Raw genomic sequence first — 16,628 nt, forward strand, 5'->3', positions numbered from 1 at the left:
AATAAAGTGTACGAGCTAGATTTTACTCGTGGATTGTTTGCTGACCTGGATTTATGGACAACTGGAGCTTAAAAACAAGACAGACAATGAGACAAATGGCATTATTAGAGAGAGAGAGAGTAAGTGCGAGGGAAGAGAACAGGAGGTGAGCGAGAGGCCAGAGGATGGAGGGACTCCTAGTGACAGAGGATGGAGGCAGATGACGAGGTTTTTACTGTTGATGTCACGCTGGTTTGCAAACAGCCAGTGAACTCACAGGTCACAGGAAGGTAGGCATTACTATGAGCACCGGCACTCTGTAACCTCCGGCCGAAGGCACAGAAGCAAAATGAAGCAGATGTGGGACGAGAGAGACAGCTGGCCTTTAAAGGGACAGTTCTCCCCAAACACTCTGGTCTGTAGTGTTTTTCATTCACTTCTGTTTATTCTGGATTGTTTTGATGTGAGATGCCCAGTTTGTCAGAGATGTCTGTCTTCTCTTGAATGTAATTGAACTAAATGGTATTGCCTTGTGGGACGAAAATTAAAAATGGCAGCGTTGCTGTCTCTTTCCAGAAATCGTGACCCAGTAAGTAAAAAAAAACAAACTCCATAAACCTCCAGGAGCAGCGTCGTGTTAGAAGGCTTTTCCTTCTGCTGAGAAACGTTTCTGTTACTACGTCTAACGAAAGACTCGTGGCTGTGACCATGTGACAGGATGTAAACATTACTTTCCTCTGATGTTAGCTAGCAACACAGTTTTTTTGTTGTAGTTGGTGATGTAAATAATGGAATAATGGCCTGTTTTATTTTTGAGTAAATGTGTCAGAAAAGACACAAATGCTGGGGCACTGAGGATAACAATAAGAGTCCACTGATTAATATTCAGCAACAAAAAGGAAGAGAAATGCTAACGACAGTGACATGATCACTTGTGACTGATTATTCTGCAGAAACTCTACATTCTTAGTTATCATGTAACTACATGTAACCCCTTTACCGCATACGCCGTTACCTTCCATGGCGACCACGTCGACCTGATGTGTGGTCATATTTCTCAGGAGGTGCACGTCAGGTTCTGTGGAAGGTTAAGGGTAGATTTCCCACAGAAGTCTAAATCAGGTCACATGTTTTGAGCAACGTTTAGTTTCATTAAACAAAAGAAAAGAAAAGATGTGGGAGTGGGGTGTTGGGGCAATAACCCACTGCCCCCCATCCTTTCAAGGCCCATGGTCTGAGTCAAATTTGTTCCCCTTTTCAGATCTTGGTATATTAAACATCGTCAGTATGTTGGAGTCATATCTAACCACGTCTATGTGTTTAATGTTACTTCAGTTATATGAACTGTAAAGATTTTTTTTGTCAGACATGTAATAAACACACTTGTGGAAACTTTGTTCCAGTAGATGTTGGGATTTGTTAGTTTGGCTCCAAATGGCAGACGGACTAAAGCATTCAAAAATGATCTAAATAAACATTAATGAAACCCTCTTGTTCTGTGTTTCTGTACCAGTCTGCTCACAGTTCTCTAAGGGAGTGTACGCCATCATGGGTCTGTACGACCGGCGGACGGTCAACATGCTGATGTCCTTCTGCGGGTCTCTGCACGTCTGCTTCGTCACGCCGTCCTTCCCCGTGCAGACCAACAACCAGTTCGTCCTGCAGCTGCGGCCCCAGCTGCAGGAGCCCCTCATGGCCCTGCTCGAGCACTTCTACTGGACCAGGTTCGTCTACATGTACAGCTCTGAATCAGGTGAGGACGCCAGCATGCAGCACAAATGGTTTCTCTGTATCAAGCTTCGTGTTGGAGTGCCTGTTCAGCAAGCAGTGCAACATTACTCCTGAGCAAAGTGTGCGGGTCTGAGGAGGGGGCGGGGTTAAAGAGCACGTGTTTGTTCGTTCTCGATGTTCTCAGACTCTTTAGTCTGAGTGGAGAACTGAAAGTAAGAGAAACCTGGATTTAGAAATCAATTTGTTCTAATGTTAATGTGATGCTCTCGGTGGGTATAAAAACAAAAATAGATATCTGGAAGATTATTTTATTTCATTACAAAACCAAAGCTTTAGAAATGACAAACAATGAGTTACGGTAACATTGCGGTAAGTCTGAAGTTTTCTCATGTCAGCAAACAGAAAAAGGGGAAAATATGTCTGGTTGGTCTGACACTGAAGCATTCAGGGTCAGCATATCCAGGATAGAGAAACAAGAAGAAGCTGGTTGTCAACTCGATGAATTAACGCAGACCTTATCGTTCTGACCAAACGCAAACACGGACGGGTCCACTGGCAGCAGATTTCATAAAAGAAGATCAATCTGTGATATTAGCAAAATATGTGAGACATCAATCAACAGTCAAAGCAGCAGTGTGTGAGTGTGCGTGACGAGGGAAGTGTTGTACGGCGTTTTATTTTTAACAGTCAGGAAGGAAAGAGCTCAGTGTGCTCAATGAAAGCTAATAGGCTAATCGCTTTCACGGCGCTATCATCCAGGCACGCGGCGCCATGGCTGTAATTACAGATGTGTATTCCAGTAAATCAGCGTGTCGCTCCGATGGCTTCTTCTGATGTGTGACACAGTTTCACACTCCGCCTTCTAGCTGCAGCTGCCTGCGCTTTTAGGAGAAGATCACTGCAGATGCTTGCAGCCTCGTCCTCAGGCTCTGCATTCATACAGACAAAGACTTTAGACCATCTGAAACTGTAGACGTGACAATAGTGAACAACATCTGCCACGTGTGCAATTTCAGCTGATCATAACGAGCTGCAAAAAAAGGAGTCGTCTCTGTGGTTGACTTCAGGCTGCTGAACATGAACTCAGTGTTTGTCTGACTACTGAAAGATTCACTTGTGCAGACACAAACTTTGGATTGTGTCCTGAAAACTTCACCTCCAGCTCTTTGGTTCAAGCAAACAACAACCTTTGGAGAATTGACCAAAAAAGGTCTGTTAGCTTGGTCGGCCTCCCTCCCTCCTGCGCCAGGCCGAGTGTCCCCCCGCAGCCCGTGATCTGTTATAGTCCATTTGGCAATCGGCAGCAGACTGTCTAATCTTATTGCCTCTTTTACATCTACCCGGGAAGTGTTATTGGAAGTCTATGTGGTGTAATAGTGCATGGCTGTCTGCCTCGGCAGTGCAGTCTGTCTGATGTTATTGCTCCTCGACATCTGCTGAGGACACTGGCTGTCTGTTGGAGGCAGAGTGGATTTCCTGAGGCCGAGCGCCTCCAGCTCAGCTCTGATTTACGTCCACTCTCAGCGTCTGCACAAACAGGAGGGTCCCTGCTGGGGATGAAATGGAACAGTCAATCAACAGTCAGGCTTCAGTCAGACTGCAGTAATAGTTTAAGTAGTTAGAAAGAAAAATGGTTTTCAGAAATCCGAATTCACTCGTTCGTTTCTTTTTGACTTCAGGCTCAATTATTTACTCTTTAGAAATGTGTGAAAAAGAGGAGAATCAGACTGAAGGACTGGATACTGCAACTGGAAGAATTCTCAAAGTGTCTGAAACGAATGACTTAACCAGCCTTTTCCATAAAATACAGATTTAAATACTACAAAGCCCTGCGACAGGCCGGGGCCTGTCCAGGGTCTACCCCACCTCTCACTCCATGCCAGCTGGGATAAGCTCCACCCCTCCCCAACCATGACAACCCTGAATTGAAAAAGCAGAAGAAAATGGATGGCTAAGCAGCAGTGGACTGAAATGGTTCTGACTAATTCAAATTCATGTGACAGAAAAACTGAAAAGAAAGGTTAGAGAGGAAAAGTTGGATTTTATGTTATAAGAAATCTGGACTAAGGTAAAGACTGAATTTAAAAAGTTGGCCTGGAGTAAAGTTATGTGAGGAAACTGGAATGACCTTTCACATGAGAGAAAAAGCTTCTGTGCAAGCGTGCTCTCCTTCTCCCTATTTTTCCTGCCTCGTTCTTTCCTCTTCCTTTCCCCTCTTCGTCGTCGGGTTACTTCTCATTACTCCGTCTCTTCTTCTGTTCCTGCTCTCTGTACTCTCAGCTTGTACCTCTCAGTAAACGCAGTGTTGAGAGCCTATTTTCTGCTTGGCTGCTGGTGGACGACTCACAGCCACAGGCTCAGCTCTGCCTATTTAGTGTGTGTGTGTGTGTGTGTGTGTGTGTGTGTGTACACCACAAACACATGTGTACGACTTCACTAACCTCGCCATTTATTACATAAATGAACTTGCCGGCGTGTTCGAACCTTATTCAACACATGGACAGATAAAAAGTTATCAAATCTGACTCATCCCATAATTGTCTCTCTGTGTTGTTGCCATGGATACAGACTTACAGATGTGAGAGCCTGCTGAAAGCAGAGTAGTTACAGTGAAGTGTTTTCAGCCCTCCATCATTTCATCCTCCTCTGAGCCCTGCCCTCCTCGTCTCCTTTCACCTTTTCCTCCTTCAGTCTGACATGTCCTATCCTTCCATGTTGTAAAGGGTTTTTTTCACTCTCATTTGAAGGATTTTTAGGAATGTTTTCTTTGTCTCTGTCCAGGATCTGAAGATGTTTTCACTTTTTTCTAGTGAGGAAAACCACAAAGATCTATGAGCTGTAGCTCTGCAGAGTCCGACCTGCACTCCTTCCATTTAGACAGATTTCCACCCGCCCTCGCTGGCGAAGGGCCAATCACAGCCGCTGATCTCATACAGGGCTGATTTGATTTGATGGCCACATGTAACCATACACAGCAGAATGTTATTTACTCAGTTTGATACAGCACGAGTGAACATGTTCTAAATGTCTGAGAGAACTTCAATAAGCTGATCAGAGTAACCCACATGGAAAAGAAATAGAAAAAACTTATAAAAGACTTGCATCAGATGTGGCCTACTTCATATAGTGAATCATAGAAGGCTTATATGATTTACTCATGAAAGTGGCCGCTTTCTCATTACTTTCATATATTGTTTTAGTAAGTAATAATAATAATAATGGATTGGATTTATATAGCGCTTTTCAAGGCACCCAAAGCGCTTTACAATGTCACTATTCATTCACACACTGGTGGAGGCAGCTACAGTTGTAGCCACAGCTGCCCTGGGGCAGACTGACAGAAGCGAGGCTGCCATATGCCATCGGCCCGATGGCGTGATATGACAGGGGTAAAGTGTCTTGCCCAAGGACACAACGACCAGGACAGAGAGCCCGGGGATCGAACCGGCAACCTTCTGGTTACAGATGCACTTCCCAACCCCCTGAGCCACGGTCGCCCCAAGTAGCCCAAAACATATAAGTTTCATTTATATAATTTTTCAAGGGATCTTATATCTGTTTTCACTCTTGTATGCTTTTCATGCAAGTTTCACACAAGACAGAAACAAACTTTATAGGATTTATATAAATCTTTTCCATGTGGAAAACGCTGCTGAGACTGTGGAGAAGAAAGAGCTACGACTGCACAGCTGTCCGTCCTTCTTTGTTCCTTCATTTCTCCTCCAGCAGAACATTTGATTCAATTTTCTTTTCATTTGATCCCTGTTGATAGTTTCTAAACACACATACTTAGTTCTGTTAAATATTGTTTCACTGTTAGATTATACAGATGATAAGTATTTTTTCTGATAAGTCAAAAACAGCGCCAGCTAAACTGGAAGAAGTTGATGTGTCAGATATAAAAACTTGAGGAATGAAGTCGCAGATACTGACAGTAGAAACGGGTTTCTTTTGAAGGAGGGCTGGGCTCTCCCTCAGAGATAGGGTGAGGACCTCGGCCATTTGAGGGACTCGCAGTAGAGCGGCTGCTCCTCCACATTGAAAGGAGTCAGTCGACATGTTTCGGGCACGGAGCCGAACATCTCCTTGGCGAGGAGCAGAAAGTGGATGGATGTGATTGTTGCACTCCGGTGGAGATGGTCGGTTAATATTCGGGTCCTCTCACTGAGACCATTTTTTTCCTGTGGGCTCATTCAAGGTAAAAATCCTTGACCTGAGACAATAAACGCTTCCTCTCCTGTGTTCTCTGAACTGTCCAGAGGATCAAGAAAGCTTTTACATGTTCCTTTCATCTTGTGCTGCTTCTTTATTTTTTTCTATTTTCGCATCTTTTTGCTCACCAACGACGTGGTTAAAGCGGACGGCGGGGAGCTCCGTCCACTTATTAAAAGAGAAAAAAAGCTGGACATATGGACGGGCAGCAGCTGTAAAGGAAATAAACCACGGAGAAGAAATGAGCAGTCTCTGTGTAATTGAACATGAAACTGTGTGTGTCTGTGTGTCGTTGACATAACTGTTGCCGCATCGCCAGTTTAATATCCAACACACACACAAATATGTGCACGTTCATGCACCAGCACACACATTACAGGCTGAGGCAGCGCTGCTTCTTCTTCTCTGCTGGAGTAAAAAGAAGTGTTTTTATGACAGCTTTTTTTTTGTCATCTACTTTTGCAAACTGAGGGAGAGACGAGCGCAGAGTTCAGACTGTGACAGCCAACAAATGTTAACACTTGGTAGTGAGCACCACGCAGACAGTAATGCTGAGTCATGCAGTCGCATTTATTCTTAAACTAAAATATTTCTGTCTTACTTCCTGTTGTTTCCTCACAGTGGAGCAGCTGTTAGCACAGTGTTGACCTCAAGCTAGCCTTCCAGTTTTGTTGGTTAGTGTTAGCTAAGACTTGTTTGACATAACCAGACTGCAGAACTTCATCATTCATGTGACTGTGTATTTGTGCTCCAGAGCACAGCCAGTATTTGTGGCTCTTTCGTCGGCTCGATTTTCCACCGCAGCCACCGGACCTGGGTCGGAGACAGGAGCGTACAATCGTGTTGGTTTACAATGACAAACAGATGTTGCAGTCGTTTGAAAACTAAAGACTTTGTGGAAAAAACAGGAAACATTTTGAGTTCTTCTCTTGCTGTATCAGCTCTTATTATCTGCCAGGATTGTCTGAGTGGCGCCAGCTATAGTTCAGGAGAATACTGCACCTTAATTTTGGGTTAGGGGCTGTGTGATGATGGTAGGGCGGGTGTTTTATCCCTGGATTGGTTCCGTTTTTGCTCCTCCCCTCTCTCTTCTTTGTTTTTTTTTTTTTTATTCCTGAGTTTTTCTTCTGAAATATCTGGTTTTGCTTTCCTCATATTTTCTCACCTCATCTTTCTCCATCACCTGGTTTTATTCTTTCTGTCCTCATCTTTACTTCCTGTTTATCACTTGTTTAGAGGTAAATGATATGCAGGCATCATATTATAAAAGGGCAGATTAGAGTCTATGATTTTAAAAATCATTACACCTGTTTTTATCCCTGCTTTTGTTCGCTCTTTTATTTGAGTCTTCTGTCTCTCACTATTGTTCTCTCTCCGTCCTCAGCAGTGACTGACACTTGGCCTGTCAGCGTGGGTGTCTTGCTGTATGTCTAATTGAAGGTTGTGCATTATCATTAACACACTTGACTTGCGGAGCTGAGCCTGTGCAGCAGCTGTAAACACTGACAGCGTATGGGCTTTAATGAACAGCTACCTTTCAGAGGAGATGCATAATTTCTTTCAGATAGTAGCAATTATGGCCAACATATCTGCTGATGTCCATTTTTAACACATCCCTATGAGGAAGAGGTGAAGTGAAAGAAACATTTGGATCCTTTATTTAAGTAAAACAGGCAAGAACACAATAGGAAGGCTCTCTGACAGTAGTTATTCTGCAGGAAGCTATGAATTATTTCATTATTAATACTGATACATGGATGTGTTGGCAGGAATTTACTGTTTCCTGAAGTAGAACAGGCTGGTATTGATTCTTTTAGCCTTGTTTGTGACTCTTGGATGTCTCCAGTTGTTGGTATGTTGTTGGCTATCAGTAGTAAGCCTGACTCCAGCCCCTGGTTGGCCTTGTGTTGATTTCATAGCCTGGTTTTGGCCCTCTGTTCAGCCGGTACTCACCCCTTGCTTGTTATTCATTTGTTGGCCCTATATTAACTCATGTATGTATGTATGTATGTATGTATGTATGTATATGTATGTATATGTATATGTATATATATATATATATATATATATATATATATATACACATACACACACACACACACACACACACACACACACACACACACACACACACACACACACACACACACACACACACACACACACACACAGTGGGGCAAAAAAGTATTTAGTCAGCCACCGATTGTGCAAGTTCCCCCACCTAAAATGATGACAGAGGTCAGTAATTTGCACCAGAGGTACACTTCAACTGTGAGAGACAGAATGTGAAAAAAAAATCCATGAATCCACATGGTAGGATTTGTAAAGAATTTATTCGTAAATCAGGGTGGAAAATAAGTATTTGGTCACTGTATTTTAAGTGAACCAAACAATTTCTAGAAATGCCTAGAAAATTCCTACATGACAAGTTTTTATTAATCATTCATAAAAGATGAACTAACTCGATCTTATACTGTAAAACTGATAATTATCAGCAGGAGAAAAAAGCTGTCTATTGTTTGTTTACTTTTCCTGCACAGATTTGATTCATATTTTATTTTCCCTTGGTGGTGCCTTTGTATTCCTCAGTTGGCCTGGTATTGTTTATTGGTATCTTAGGTTACCGGTTACCCTGGTGTTATTCCACTGGTCCAGTGATTCCATCATGGATGATTATCTAATGGTGTAGCTGAAGCTATGATGAAATCATTTCTGGGATCAAGAGGCATGGAAGTGCTGCTCCAACAGCAGGGATTTAGTCCCATGCAAACCAAGCATTAAGTGGGATTGATGGATGGATTTATTCATGTTTGTCATGACATGTGTCAGATCAATAATCTTCCTCTGGAAGATATTTTGTATTTCTCTTTCCTTTTTTTCCCCCCATGCCTGAAACTTTAGGTGTCTTGCAGTTTGAGCCAGTTTAAATCAGTTATTTGATTTATAAGAGTTTTATTCTTAAAGTATGTAGGTGTGTAAAAATATTCTTGGGAAAGTGTTGGTGTTTACTTTGCAGAACCCAGTTTGAAAGCAATTAAAACTGACATTATCTAACCTGCTGAGTCAAAGAGGACTAGAGAAGTTTTGGAGCTCAGCACTTGATCTTCATCCATCAGATGTTAGCACTGAATTGCCTTTTGTCCCCCTGTTGAAACTAATGTTCCCATGTATCTCACACACACACACACACACACACACACACACACACACACACACACGGAGCGAGTCTGCTGATTGTAACGACGTCTAATCTTCTGCTCTGAGTGTGAGACACTGAGGTAATAACGCTGGAGGAGGTGTTGCTGTGCACGTGTCACAGTATCTTTGAAGTCTCTTTTTCAGTGTGTCTCTCTCTGCTCTTTGAAGTCTATCTGAATTCTGCTGACTTGTCTTTTGAACAGTGTGTGTGTGTGTGTGTGTGTGTGTGTGTGTGTACTGTAAAATGCTAATGTGATTTCTCTGCGTGTTGACTCATTGCGTTTTTAAACACAGAGCAGAAAACTCCCTGTTAGGTTGTAGAAACACACTACAAGACATGTGAAGATGCACTAATTGAGAATTTGAATGATTTTATTTTTGCCGGCTGAGAGGCAGAGGAGCGGGGGGTGAGTAAGCAGTAACAGGGTCACTGGTAGGAAAAGTGCAGTGATATAAAAAAGGTTTTGATTCTTTTGAGCAGGAAAACCAGCACAGTGATCTAATACCTTTCCCTCCATTTGAAAAGGGGATGCTAGCTTCACATCGAATACACCCCAGAGCATTCTTCACACATGGACTGCAGCCCTGTGCTGGGTTTACTGCTACTGTGAGACTGTACAGTAGCTGCTTTTTCAGCTGCCAGCCTGCTACTGCAGTAGTCTTGAGCGCTGCCTCCTGCACTCGCCATCCAGGCAGCTCCCTCACCTTAACCACAGTTGAATAGAACTGGATCATTTTCTGCTTTGTGCTGTGGGCAAAATCACAGGCTTGTTCTCCTGAAATTGTTCTATCCTTTCAAGATCCTGAAAGGTTTAAAGGAGATGTTGAAAAAGTAGGTCACGGGGCAGAAATAGGTGCAAAAACATTTAGTAGCAAGCTGTGGCAAGCATTCAATCCACTATACTTATGGCTGTGAGCATCACCTGCATGGACGCTGACGCTCACACAGGTAAGAAAGGGACGCAAAGAACCAGAATACAAACAGGTAACAAAGCTGAAGGTGATCCTGTTTCCTGTTAACATACAGTTTAAATGTGGTGATGTGTAAATATTACAAATGTACACAATACGTTCATATATATATATACAAGAATCTAAGCGACTGCAGAAAACCTATTTTACTCATTGATTCTCTCGCCCCGGTCGCTCCACGCCCAGGACATTTTCACACATTCCTGTTTTCACATCAGTTGATTTGACCAGCTGATTCCCAGCAGACACTGATGAAGCACAGACGAGAAAGAAGAAATCAATCAATATCGAACTGAGTCTGATGTGATTATAAAGTCCAAACAGCTTAGCATTAGCTTCAAGACTTTCTTCCAAACCATCATCTTTAATAACGGTGTTATAAAGCAGTTTCTCAGAGACTTTGTAAAACTGTTCAGCAAATATGAGAAAACACTGGGATTCAGATATTCCTGAGTCTGGGATTAAAAACAGAATCATGGGATAGCTTTGCTACGCTCACAAATGATGTCCCAGTCTTCAGTTCCTGTGTAAATGTATGACCAAAACTATTTACAAAGGGCAGCCCTGGTGGATTGCAGCACCCAGTGGACTGGTCTGGATATCATGACCATTTCTACGGTTTACAGAGAATGTCAGAAATAAGAAACTATGTAGTGAGCTGCAGTTGTCTGTGACAAAATGCCATAATGGTGTTAGAGAACAGGCCAATGGAGACTCAAATAACTAAATATAGCCAAAGTATGCAGAAGAGCATCTCGGAGAGCACAACACATCAAACTTGAAGCTGGTGGGCAGCAGCAAAAGACCACACTGGGTGCCATTCCTGTCAGCTAAGCAATTGTAATTATGGGGATAATTTATTTGCACACTCTGGGATCAATAGTAGCAACTGAGCATCATTAAAAACCACAGCCTGAGTACCGTTTCTGTCCAGCCCTTTGTGACCACAGTGGACCAACCTTCTGTGGTTGATCTTCAGTGTTATGAAGATCAGATCTGTAGCAAATATATGAGGTTTTTATATCAATATGGAGCAAAATCTAGAAGGAATATTTCCAGCACTTAGTTGAATTACAATAGAATGAGTACTAGCAAGTGTTTGTCCTGCCTCTCTCCCATCAACCCACCTGTCCCTGAGCCTGGATTTAAGGGGGAAAGTTGTCTGATTGTTGGAGCTTTCTCTGTATCATTGTAGTCTTTACTACATGCACTGAGGCGACTGCTTTTGTGATTTACCACTATATTTCTAAAATGTCATTGAATTGAAAATCACATCCAGTATGTATCTTCCAGGTTTGATCCCGAGGCCAGCTGGTGTATCATGTTTCTTTGACCATTGACTGTTTAAGGTCAGGCTTCTCTGCTTAAATAATATATCACAGCACAGAAGATGAAGCAGTGTGAGAGATAAGAGAGTCTGTGCTGCTCTGAATAAGCTTCTCAGGTATTATCCTGGATACTTCAACACCATCACAGACATTGATTTATTTTCTCAGTCAAATGCGATCTCTTAAACAAAAATAAATTCGCATCTGTGGCATCTCCATGTGAAGCAGCTTTTTGAAGTGGCACACGGGTCAAGTCCAGCCTGAGGCAGACAGCAGATTAGGGCTGCCACGATTAGCCGACTAGTCACGATTACGTCGACTATCAAAATCGTCGACGACTGATTTAATAGTCGACGCGTCGTTTGAAGCTTTGTAAGATCCCAAAAGACGCAGGAATAAGTAGCAGGATTTAAGAGTGTAATAACGGACTGAAACAGAAGATGGCAGCACTGCATGTACAAGGATGCCAGCTGCCGTTAAACCCCGAAGAAGAAGAAGCTGTGTCCCAGAATTCATAGCGCAGCCCAGCTCAGTTTCCAACAATGGCGGTAGCTAGTTAGTTTTAATATTGCTCTTATTATTCTTTCTGGGTCACAAAATAAACGTTTAACATATTTTCAGGTGAGAATGTAGCTGTGTAAACCTCAAATATCTGCTCAGTTTATCAGGACACCGCATATTTTCAAAAGCGCTCCGACGTTTTCGGAGACGTCTGTTACCCACTAGCTCGATAGCGAGCCGGGGGCTAGGCTCACTAGAGCCGTGAGAACACCGGACTCCCGGCAAATCGTTTTCAAACCCACCGCCGTCTTTTGCTACTCAGGTTAAACATGATATATGAGTCACTTAGATAACTTAAACATGTTATTGTTTGGCTTTTTTAGTATTTTATTTGTTCCTGAGTAAATCGGTTTGTCTGAGATTAAAGTTATAGTTTTTACACAGCTGAATAAACATCAAGCAGACAGCTGATTATCAGAAGTGTGAGATGCTCCAGAATTTACTCCGGTGTCCTGTTATATTTTAGATAGCAAGGAGTTTATTAAACTTCACCGAAACAATCTGCAAATTTCATTAAAATTTAATAAACTATCATCTTGTCTTTATTTTTAGTTAGCACAGACCTTAAACACTTAAAGCTGTAAGCTAATGATAGTTATATAAGAGCAGATGCTGCTGGTGCAATAAGCTGTACTTTTTATGTCCAATGGATGATGATCTGATTAGTCGACTATCAAAATAATCGTTTGTGGCAGCCCTACAGCAGACATCATATGATGTCTGCTGTAGGGCCCCCCCCCCCCCCAAAAAAAAAAAAAAACAAAAAAAACAAAACAAAACTACAAAACAGTTTGACATTCAGTCAGAGGAGCCACTGCCTCTTCAAATCCAGTCCTCAGCAGCTGACATGAAAACATATCTCTGCATTCATTCAGCAGTTTGGAGCAAAGCGTCTTTGAAAAGTAATCCGTCAGGCTGACGAATGGCAACAAGAGCTGGAGAAAAGATATCTGCCAACAAAGATCAAAGGAAGCAGAGATCATTTCTAAGTAAAGAGAAAGGTCACTCTATAATACAGCTGGGATGAGTTTCAGAGTCAGACTCTCCGGGTAAACTGTTGGACTGCTGCAGGTTTACACAAATATATTGTATTCAACGTAGGACAATTATTCTGAAGGTCATAAACACTGTATCTCATATCAACATGAAAACATACTCAACAAATCCTCTTCAGAATAATCATACTTGATTGAGATTCGAGTTAATGTGGACTTTTGATGCAGTCTGAATCTGGAAACACTCTGTACTTCCTTTTAGCTGGGTCACCGTTGTAATTCAGTGATAACTGCCAGCAGCTAAACATATGGGATAGATAACAAATAATGAGGCTCATTCAATGAGCTGATAACATTTCAAACAAGTGACTCAGCGATTATATCTCCCACTCACTCAAACTTTTCTCATAATATTTCTCATTATAAGTTTTTTTTTGAGACCTGGCTCTCAAAAAAAAGTAAAAGACTTCTTAGTCATAATTACGACATACAATGTGCTAATGAAAAATAAGTTTTATTGTCTTGCTCTGACTTAAAGTTGTAAAAGTCAGAGACAGTTTTCAATGAGTCCGCTGATCTTAATCACTACCTCAAACGTCTGTTACTCGTCTACTTTTCAGGTTGCAGGTCTGCAAGTTGTGAAGCTGAAAATCAGTTTGATGGTCAAAACAATTTCTGCCTTGTGAAAACCCCGGATTTGGTGATTCCCAATCGGCAGTAAATAGCCCAAGAGTCACTTGTACAGTAGTCACGGAGCATGCAAAAGATTAGCCTAACCAATCTGAGAAACACTGAAACTTTCACTAAGTTAATGAACCTGAACAGGTTTAGCAGAAAAGTTAAGTTGGTTAAAAGTCATGGAGTAGGAGAAATTATACCCCCCCCCCCCCCCCCCCCCTCCCGCTGTGCTGAACAATGGTTGGATTGCTACGTAGCTTAGATAGCTGAGAAACAAAATAGTTAAAACAGCTAAAAATGTTATAATACAGGAACAGTTCAAGGAGCTTCTATAATTAGGAATAAAATATTGGAAACCATTGGCTAAAAATATTGCAGTAAGTAATAATTTTAGTTAACGTTGCAGATAACCAAATCTATTTGATAAAGTATAATATAGAGCTGAAATAAAAATGACTTATTCTTACTGGAATATTTAGCAGCGCAAAATGGTTATTCTGAAACTTAAAATATAGCTTAGCAAGTGAAAGTGATGAAGCACAGATGGGCATGAAAAAAATCCCAAAATAAATCTGTTAGGTACAAACAATATTAAATGATGAAAAGCTGTCAGTTAAACAGGATCAACTCAAAATGACTTCCTGTGTCCGTTCTAGTTTTAATGTTGGTCGTGTAACAGTGAATAGCTGTTAAAGGAAGTAGAAGCTAAAAACAGTGGCTTCATGGTTGGATTAATAAGCCAGCTGTTATAGATGAATGATTAGATACGATTGCTGACCATAGCTGATTGTTGGTAAGCTGATAAACTGATCAAAGTAAATGGTAAACTGAAAGTAACCAAGATCCAGTTTAAAGAAGTTTAAATGAATACTAGATGATGATGGGGGTTACTTGAGTCCACCTGATCAGTCACTGGGACTGTGTCAGGTGAAATAGCTATTGGATGCTGATGTTAAGTTAAGCTTAATAAAGCTTATAATGAATACAGATTTTATTTAAAAAATTAGATTATCCAAATTTAAATCATGTCATCTTGTCTATGACTAAATGCAGCTGAGGCGGCTCCCGTCTTACTTTGCTGTCCCTCAGGTTTGGCAGTGTTGCAGAGGATCCTGGACACGGCGGCAGAACGAAGTTGGCAGGTCACCTCGGTTAACCTGGACAGTCTCACAGAGCCGGCCTTCATCAAGCTGCTGGCTGACCTCGACTACAAGAAGGACTTCCAGATCATCATCGACTGCGAGCTGAAACGCCTCAACTACATCCTCAACCTGGTAAAACACTCTGAAACCAAACCAGTGGCCTCCACTCTGTCTGCATAAGAATTACTGCCTGATACTTCTGAGGGCCTACAGTAATGATATTGTGAATTAGCATGAAATTTTATCAGCGCTCTGGTGTGAGAAGTCAGAAATGCTGATTGTAACTATTATTATAATTTCTGTATTTTTATTTTTAGTAGATAATTTGTTTTGTTAAGTACAAAAACTCCTCCCGCCCTGTGGTACCTGGGAGAGGCTCTAGCCCTCCAGCAACCCTAAACTGGATGAACAGTTCGGAAAGTGCATGGATGGATGGTTCCCTCTCCATTCATATAATAAAAAAGTTCTTGTAAATAACTTCTCAAATAGCTGCTGAGTGGCAGCACTAATAACTGGGCAGGTAATGTTTCTTCCTGATCTTGTGGAAATACAGCCAACTCAATATTGCCTTGGAGCTTTCCCCAAGTCTCCAAGCTCTTTTGGTTTCACCCTCGCTCTTCACCATCTTCAATTATTTGGGGAAAATCCCCGATTTGTTTTTTTTTCTGTAAGCCTGCCTTTACAGTGAAGCTGAACCCAACTAAAAGCCGGTGGTTTCAGTTTGTTTTTATCCACTGGTCAGTCTAAATTGAATTAATAGTTTCATGTAAGTGTTATTTAAGGGCAGAAACAAACTGAATGTTGGATGATTTTAGCTTCTTCCTCTAATCACCTGTGGAAAATGATAACAGTTTTATGTTGAGGCATTCCATCTGAAATCAACATGAGCCTCCAGCTCGACTGTCTAAAGCTAAAGAATGGTTGCGTTGAAACCGTAGATTCATATATCAAATATTCTCCAGCACCATGAACTTGACAAGAATAAGTGGAAGAGGATGAATGGATGTGAAATATCAGAAGTTGTGCCACAGAAACAAAACACCAGTAGATAGTCTAATCCAATTCAAACACAGCTCTGGAGTTTTCCAGATGGTACTCCAGCTCTAACAGGAAATCATTTTGTTCAATATGTGCATATTTTTCATTTTGGAAAATTTTGGCCCTGGAGGAGTCTAAAAAGGAAACTTAATGATTCTAAGAGACATTAAAAACTCAACAAGGACCAATGTCATGTTTTTGTATATAACATTTGATGTGAGCAGGCTTGAAGGCCAAGCTGCTGTATCAGTACACACCAACCCTCTAACCACTGCTACCATATTAGTGATTAGAAACCATACCACTGCTATAACAAGACAGTTACAGTATTTTTCTGATTGGCCCCTCATGACATCATACAGATCCAATACTATGAAACCGGAGTGCTTTGGCCTGCAGGGATTACAGACACCAACTGCATTGTATTGAATCAGAGTATTTTCCCCTTTATTGAGAATAACAGCGGCACTTTAACTCAGACTCGTCTGGGATGATCCCGTTCTCGGTGTCGGTTAATGAGAAGCTCGTGTGTAAGCAAACCCTCGACGCGACGAGCAGCGGAGCTAAAGTGAACAGAACAATGCGGCCCTGATGAGCTGATACTGACTGTGTGTGAAAAAGAAACAGATTTCAGATTCAGCGTGGCGCAGAAAGTAATAACCAGATGGCAGTCAAAGATTAATTAGACCTCATGTATTAAATTTAATGACAGTTTCTGTTTGGAAGATTCAACAGATATCAGGCTTTAAAAAGCTCAACAACCTGTCTGCTGTTAGGAGAGGGAGCCGCAGGAT

General features: G+C 41.7%; 1 protein-coding gene across 8 annotated transcripts in view; it reads left to right on the top strand.

Annotated features, from left to right (window-relative positions):
• The window catches only part of LOC146566298 (glutamate receptor 1-like), a 109,043-nt gene that overhangs the window by 48,248 nt on the left and 44,167 nt on the right, over positions 1–16,628 (top strand). For all 8 annotated transcript variants that reach the window (XR_014894203.1, XR_014894204.1, XM_085289925.1 and 5 more), the window contains exons 3-4: positions 1,493–1,732; positions 14,744–14,928. Coding sequence is in view for 6 of the 8 variants with exons in the window: in XM_085289925.1 (XP_085146051.1) it covers positions 1,493–1,732; positions 14,744–14,928 (425 nt within the window). In the remaining 2 variants the exon portion in view is untranslated. The remainder of the gene's footprint in view (positions 1–1,492; positions 1,733–14,743; positions 14,929–16,628) is intronic.

The sequence above is a fragment of the Mchenga conophoros genome, linkage group LG10 (assembly GCF_057382185.1).
Source record: "Mchenga conophoros isolate Kocher_MC1m ecotype Shallow Benthic linkage group LG10, M_conophoros_male_GT1.1, whole genome shotgun sequence".
NCBI classification, from domain to species: domain Eukaryota; kingdom Metazoa; phylum Chordata; class Actinopteri; order Cichliformes; family Cichlidae; genus Mchenga; species Mchenga conophoros.